Consider the following 7479-nt stretch of genomic DNA (forward strand, 5'->3'; position numbering starts at 1 on the left):
TTTTTGGCTAATAAAACCTTTTTTTAGACAATGTGATGGCTGCATCCTGGAAGGCAAGAGGTCTGTGTATGTGTCCACCTAGCTTGAGAGGCCAGCTATCAGACACAGCTGGTTTTCTGTGTTACCTTTTTTGTTTTTGTACACTCTCTTGTGGCAGAAGATCTTGGGGTACTCCTCGGGAAGGAGTCCAGTGTTCCGTTCTCATTTTTCAGGGTTCTTAATCACTAGATAGGTTGTTCCTATCTTCCAGAGTCAGTGCATCTGTAACTGTGGCAATTTTTTTTTTTTTTGGTAAGCAGAGACTACAGAAGCAAGGTATTTAAGGATTTTGTGGGCCCCCACCTTCTGCACTCAGAGTGGGGAAAAGAGCTGAAAGGGATACATATCAGATCCCTCTTTAGGTGCAAACTGTCAGTGGTAGGGGTTAGTTCAAACTAGACTCTTAACTTCCCTTTTTAAAAATGGAAATTTCTTTCAGAGGTTCAAAAATGTCAGTACTGACGGTATGGTTATTTCATTTAGCAGGGACATCAAATTGTTTTTCCATTGAGTCCAAGGGGAACATGATCAGATTCTATGCCACAGATGAGGGTTGGGATGTCTTGCAGTTCCAATGTAAATTGATGAAGCTGTTTTGCTACCCCTTAACAGGATTACATAGTGACTTGGGTAGCAGAAGAGTATTGCATTCAGCTGAAACGTCAGGAGGAAGAAATGTAAGGAAATGCATGTGGACTCTATCCAGAAAGCCCAAGTTAACACTTATGAAACATTGTTGTGTACTCTTTACAAGTGTTCAAGAACTTGTTTTAGACATAGTCTAGCAGTCAGTGCCCACGGGCACATTTGTTCAATAGATTCTGAACAAAGAATGCCACCTGAAAAAGCACCAATTCCTCTTTCTACAGTACCAGACTGTTCTTCAGAGGCCTCAAGTATTGACCTAACCTAGCCCAACCAAGTCTTGTAAATACTAACAGGATCCAGTAGTAAGGTGGAATGTGTATGCAATAGTTATTCAGTATGTGGAAAAATTAAACACCATAGAGCATGCAAGTTTGAGACCCATGCTATATGGAAGGTGAGGGAAGAAGCAAGCTAGAAGTGGAGAGGGAGAAATGGAATTGAGAATTCAAATCAGAATATAAGTTTTTCCTGGAAACGAAAACTGGTACATCAAGTGTTTCAACTTAGTTTGTCTATCTAATCTCAAAAAGAGATTCAGAAAATTATGAAAGTGAAGCAAAAAAAAAAAAACCCCACGCAAGTTGAGGTAATAGCTAAAACAGCACATTGTCACTCAACCATAATGCTTCCAGCTAAATTCTTAGAGCTGTTCAGAAGTTTCCCTGACAGGCCTCTTCTGCAACAGTACAGTCCCTAATGGTTCCTGCCAAACTGATTTGCCCTCCCAGTAGTTACTGGATCAGAGAGACTGGGGTGGATGGAACAGGATCAAGAGAGGAAAAAAGGAAGTGTGTTAAAGCCACAAATAAAAGGCCATAACAGACCTTTAGGAGCAGCACACTGTGAGCTTCAATATACAGGTGCAATCTCTCTCGTCTGGTATGCTATAGTCCAGCATGATTTTAGTTAGGCAGTTGTCCACTTGTGTGGCCAAGGTGCTCAGTGTGTGAGATTTAGCTCAAATTCACCCCTACATGCCTTCTAAGAGCCCAGTAAGTAGTTGACTGTATGACCTCCTGTAGTTCAGCAAATTATCTAGTGTGGCACTGGTCAGGTGCAGAAGGTGCCAGGCTTGAGGTTCAACCTGTAACATCTATCCAGACATAAGACTTGCATCTGTCTAAGGTTTTATTCCTGTTGCAGCCCAGGGGACTTCTGAGCCACAACAGATGAAGGAAGAGACTCTAGTTGAAGATAAACATTGAGGGCCAAATCCTGCTCCCTTGATGCAAGTAGACTCAGTGGAATAAGTGGGCCTATTCACATGGGTAAGGCTACCACTCCATTATACATATTTCTAATAAATACTCTGAGGATGAATGAAATCCATTTCAAAATGTAGAATCTTATTTAATGTAATTCTGCATAGATCTACTGCAGTCTATTCATACAGTAAATGCTAGCAGAAAAATACTGGCATCTCACTTTGTTCTTGCTAAGAGAAAAAACAGTCTAATAGCATAACAGGAAATAACTTTATTATAAAAAAATCTGCATGTAAACAACTAACTAATTCAGTAACAGTTAATAGAAGTGCAAATTAACTTCATAAAATTGTATTTATTCTGTATCTAACTATATATATTTTGCTATTTCCCATTCTAATGCAGTTTGAACAACCCCCCTTTAAATTTAAAAATATCATTGCTTATTCATACTAAAAAGTGTACGAGCCTGCGTACAAATGTTTTCAAGTTTTGCCCTGCAAAGGAGACAAGTTTATGGTGATTTCACACTCTCTCCTTTTCAGCTCTATCCATAGGACAGGAGAACATGTAACAATACATACACAGTGAAGACGTGGGCATACAAAGCCACTTATTTAAAATTAGTTCATTTACTTGCACACTGATGCTTAAACCATTTACCAATGAAGCAAACATCATAATGCAACTTCCAGGTCTTGCTTAAGAACCTTAAGGCATTAAGGAGAGTTCCAAAAGTCATTTTTATCACCATGTAAGTTTGTCCACTGAAGTCAAATGCTTATTCACAAGCAATGTGCAGCATCTGGCCTTGGTGAAGGATTCTAAAGCACAGATAAATCATGGCAAGACTTTGACTTTGCCTTGAAAGCCATCTTCTTGTTGTTCTTTGCTACAATTCTCCCAAGGAATCGCTTTGCCTTTTTGCTTATGCTTTCTCTTCTTTTTGCATTGGCCATTCGCCTGGCATTGTCTTCCTTACTGTCTTTGCGAAGTCTGATTTGTCGAACGATACCTTCAAACAGATCCTTCACATTATGATGAAGAGCAGCTGATGTCTCGATGAATTTGCAGTCAAACACCACAGCACAGGCCCGTCCCTCTGGAAAGACAAGAAGAGACAAGTGAAGTTATATTTTCCCTTCATGCATATTGGTATCCAAAGTTACAATGGGACTTAAACATACTTTAGGGGAATGACTTATCACAAAATGCAATTCAATGCATGTTGCAGTGAATATTTCCAATCATGGAACCACACAGAAGGTGGCCCCTGGTCTTCAAGATTATACCATTCTAGGGTTGGAAGTTTCAGTTCCACCAATGTGATGGAGCATAGAGCAACAGGCAGTTCCTCAAGTAGATTGGCCCACTATTGTTCAGTGTAGGCCTCATTTAAAAGCACATATACATGACAGCATCTAGCACAAGGCTCAGAGAGCAGATATTTCTTTCAGGTTAAAGTTGTGCTGCCACATTCTGCAGAAGCGATAACCAGTAAGTCTAAGGTGGTTCCAAATAAAGCATGATACAGCTAGGAGAGCCAAATCTCTAGACCTATTGCTAGAAAATAAAAATATAGGTCACTTTGGTGTAGTGAGATCTGTATCCACAATAAGATGTTGCAAAGGTTTTAGAAAGTTACTTTTGACCATTGCTGAAGCATGAATTTCAATGTTCATGCTTATGGTAAAACAATGACCCTGAAGTCAATGCAATCATTTGTGCAAGGCAGGCCACATCAGTTAACAGGGTCACCAACAGAACAAGGAAGACCTCTGGTCACAGCACCAGCTGCTTGTTGTCTTGGAGCTTTGGGAGCTCAATCAGACTGAAAGCACTCATCAAGGTACTGATGAGATTTCACAGCATTCTACCTAGTGAATATACAGCTTATTTTTAAAAAGTCAGTGCCGTTGATAGATGCCTAATTGAGTCCTGGACACTGAAATATCCTGATTCACAGAAAAGACACAGCATAGACTCAAGAGGGGGCATGCTTCCCCGTGCTGCCCTGCTAAGAGATCTATCCCTAATATCAGATCACTTCATAAGAGAAAAGATTGTTCCATCTATTTTCTTGCCCTCAGATTGCCAGTTGGGGCTTTTTTTAAAATTTGTACCTCTGTCCATTAGGAACAGGATTGAGACACTCAAGTTTTCATAAATGCCATTGGACAGCCAGAAGATGGCTAATGACTAGCAGTCACTATTGACCTTGAGATGCATTAAGTAGTGCCCTGAGGCTGCAGCTCTAAGCCACGCCTTCGCTACTGCAGCTTCAGGGCACTATGCCAAGGATAGTCACAAATCAACAAGCTCCGCTTCTGACAACTTGCTCCTTCTCTATGTTCCAAATGCTGAGCATGGCATGTCAGAGCCACGCTCTTCAAGTCATGCCCCTTTCTGCAGCAGAACTGGACTCTGTTCCACAAGGTCATGATCCTCAGCAGCCTTAGTTACTAACTTATACTTTAATTCACAATATAGTAGTATTTCTTACCATCTACCGAGACTTCTCTGGATCGGACAAGGTCACTTTTATTCCCTACAAGAATGATGGGAATATCTTCTGTTTGTCTTGCTCTTCTTAGCTGAATTCGCAGTTCTGAGGCCTTTTCAAAACTAACTTTGTCTGTGACAGAGTATACAATAATGTAGGCATCTCCCATTTTCATACAGTGATTCTGTAGCCACTGGCCATCATCCTAAAAAGGAAAAAATGGCACCATTTATTGCCTTGAAAATGCATAAAAATAAACATTCCTGGATTTAGTAAGTGAATGGTTTTGGAAATTCTACTACAGCTAGTTCTCTAATTGTAATAAAAGGATTGCAAGACAGTGTTCAAAAAACTATTTTGCAAGCTTGTTCTTGGGAGGGGAAAAATCCTTTTTTGGGATAAACAGTGTTAGTCTGAATCTGCAAAAATGACAAGAAGTCCTGTGGCACCTTATAGACTAGCAGATGTATCAGAGCATAAGCTTTTGTGGGAAAAGACCCACATGAATCTGACTAAGTGGATGTATACCAAGTACAATCTTCTGTTTCCACAAGTTGCATCAAGGCCTGGGATAGGCCAGATGGTGACCCCCTTACTTGTATTCAAATAAGCAGCTACTCATGGGACTGCCTCATTGGGAGACTGAATCTGCTTATGCAAGTAACTCCCCAGCAACAGGAATTAGCAGTTCAGCTGGCCCTAAACATAGGTTATTTCAGCCCACCTACTAGAAAACTACATGAATGAATACAAATCAAAGAATGTCAACTTGCATATTAGGATGTTACTTAATGATCTATACATAAGAAACTATACATACCTGCTCCCATATATCAAACACTATGAGAGAAGCTTCTTCTCCATCAACGATAATTGATCTGTTATACGTATTCCCTATAAGAAAAGAAATGTTTACTTCATTGACTGCACTACTCTTGGTAATCAGAACCCTTAAGACCTGGCTGACTACACTACAGTAGCATGGTTACCTCAGTTGTTTCTTCTAAAAGCATTCTCTAATTTACTAGAGAATAATTTTGTTATGGTGACACAAGGTTGCAATGTATGTGTAATAGATTATATGAATTCTGCATCCCTAGTACATTTTATTCGACTTTTTAAAAGTTTTTTAGTGTTCAAAGTACTGACCTAAAACAATAAAAATAGGAAAATTCAGAGTAAAGACCATTACTCCATCCTTCACTTACTCTATACTTCAGTATTATAGCATATATTTTAAAGTCTGAGGCATTTTAATTGATTCAATAAGAGCTTAAGGATTGGACCCATGGTGTAAAATATGTACATATGCCTCAGCCCAGAGACTCCTGCAGTTTTCAACCATACCAGTCACGACTATGTGGAGTGATAAACCTAGCTCTACTTTCTCCTGCTGTTTGGGTTTAAGTGAAAACTCATAATTTTATGGCGTTTAACTTAATGTTTGGCTGTTAATTTTCTGTATTTTTGAAGAACTTTGCTTCAGGGCAGTTAGTCAATTGCCTGCGATCTCTATTAGCAACACAAGTTTAGAAACCTACAATATGCAAAATGAGAATAATGATACCTCTCTCCCTCATAAAGCAGTTTGCCAGCCCCTTGATGGAAGACGCAATACTACAGCTGGGTACTTGTTACATAAACCTTCGTAAATCTAATCTGACTACTCAATTATGAAAAATTAGTTTGTTCATTAGCCAAACTTTAAGTGTTAAGAAATTTAGTTGTTAAACTCTTCCCCCTCCCCCTAATCATAAAAGCCTTCCTTTATGCTAAAGAAGCTAAGCCATTCCTTAGGAAGAGTAGCACATAATGGGGATCCCAAATCAGCTCCATTTATACTAATATTGAGCTATGTAGTGATGTGACCAAGTTAATCAACTATAGTCACACTTAAGATACCTTCACGTAGTGATGCTTATACAAGCATCTCCTGGATTGATTATAGATCAATTTTGTTTAGCCATAAATCGTTGTTTATAGCCCAGCTAGATCCATGTAGCTACACTGAACAAACGGAGTTTACGGACCGACTGAAACTCCAACGACAAGAGGAATGCAGCGATTCCTCCGCACTAAAGGTAGCTTAGCTCCAGGCCAGGCACTGTGCTAGCAGGCGCCTCGCTACCGCAGCTCGCCGCCTGTGCGAGGCTGAGTGGCCACCCTAGCGCCAGGGTTTTGTGGCTGCGGACTGTGCCGCCCGCTCACCTGCCTCCTCCACGTCGGGGCAGTCCTCCACGCCGCCGAAGATCCGGGCCAGGCTGGTCTTGCCCACGCCGTGCTCGCCCAGCAGCATCACCTTGTAGAGGTGGCTGTCGGAATCGCTGCCCGAGGAGGTGACCGAGTCGGAGGAGTCGGACGCCCAGCTCTCGCGCTCCGGGTTGTACGAGGTGCAGCGGACCAGCGGGGAGAACTCGCCCAGGGCGGCGGGCGGGACGGACGCCTGCAGGTCCCGGTCGTCCACCGGCATGCTCCGGCGGTGCAGGTGCTGGTGCGCGGCGAAGGGCATGCTGCAGCGGCGCTTCTCCAGGCAGCGCGGCTTGTCCCCGCGGTTCAGCGTCATGGCGCAACGAGCTGCGGGCAGAGCGACCCGGGCGCTGTCAGGCTCCGCAGCTCGCCGCGGAGACTCCCGCGCCTCCCCCCGCCCTCACGGACCTCCCCCCGCCCGCCCTTGGGGGGACCCCGGCAGCCTCCCCCTCCCACACCTGGGCGCGCTCCCGGCCGGCTTACCTGGGGAGGGGGCCAGGAAGGAGACGGGATTCCCTGTCGGTGGTGGCGCCCTAAGGGAGCGCTAGACACTTGTCCCTGCAAATCCCCGCTTCTAGCAGCCCGTGCCGCCACGCGCCTATTTATGCAGCCAGCCCGCCCCGCCGTGACGTCACGGTGAGGTAGCCACGGCCAGCCCCGCCCCCTGCGCCCCCGCCCGGGAGGTTCCGGGGGTTCCAGACAAGCGGCTGGTCACATCCACGCGCTCCGAACGCGCTGCGCGGGGGCCTCGGGAAATCCCGGATTCTGGCCACTCCTTGGTGAGCACCCAAGAGGGCTCCGGTAAGCCAGCTGTTCAGGGTATCGGGCTCATCTCGG

At 43.7% G+C, this 7479-nt stretch overlaps 1 protein-coding gene across 1 annotated transcript; it reads right to left on the reverse strand.

The window, feature by feature from the left end:
• Positions 1 to 2148: 2148 nt before the first annotated feature.
• Positions 2149 to 7261, reverse strand: RRAD (RRAD, Ras related glycolysis inhibitor and calcium channel regulator). Its single transcript, XM_075940071.1, has 5 exons — positions 7126 to 7261; positions 6604 to 6969; positions 5216 to 5289; positions 4396 to 4600; positions 2149 to 2994 (listed from the first exon to the last, which is right to left on the reverse strand). Exons 2-5 carry the CDS (start codon positions 6956 to 6958, stop codon positions 2717 to 2719), a joined length of 912 nt encoding a protein of 303 aa, XP_075796186.1. The 5' UTR covers positions 6959 to 6969; positions 7126 to 7261; the 3' UTR covers positions 2149 to 2716.
• Between the last annotated feature and the right edge of the window lie 218 nt (positions 7262 to 7479).

Source organism: Pelodiscus sinensis, chromosome 12 (genome assembly GCF_049634645.1).
Source record: "Pelodiscus sinensis isolate JC-2024 chromosome 12, ASM4963464v1, whole genome shotgun sequence".
Lineage (NCBI taxonomy): Eukaryota > Metazoa > Chordata > Testudines > Trionychidae > Pelodiscus > Pelodiscus sinensis.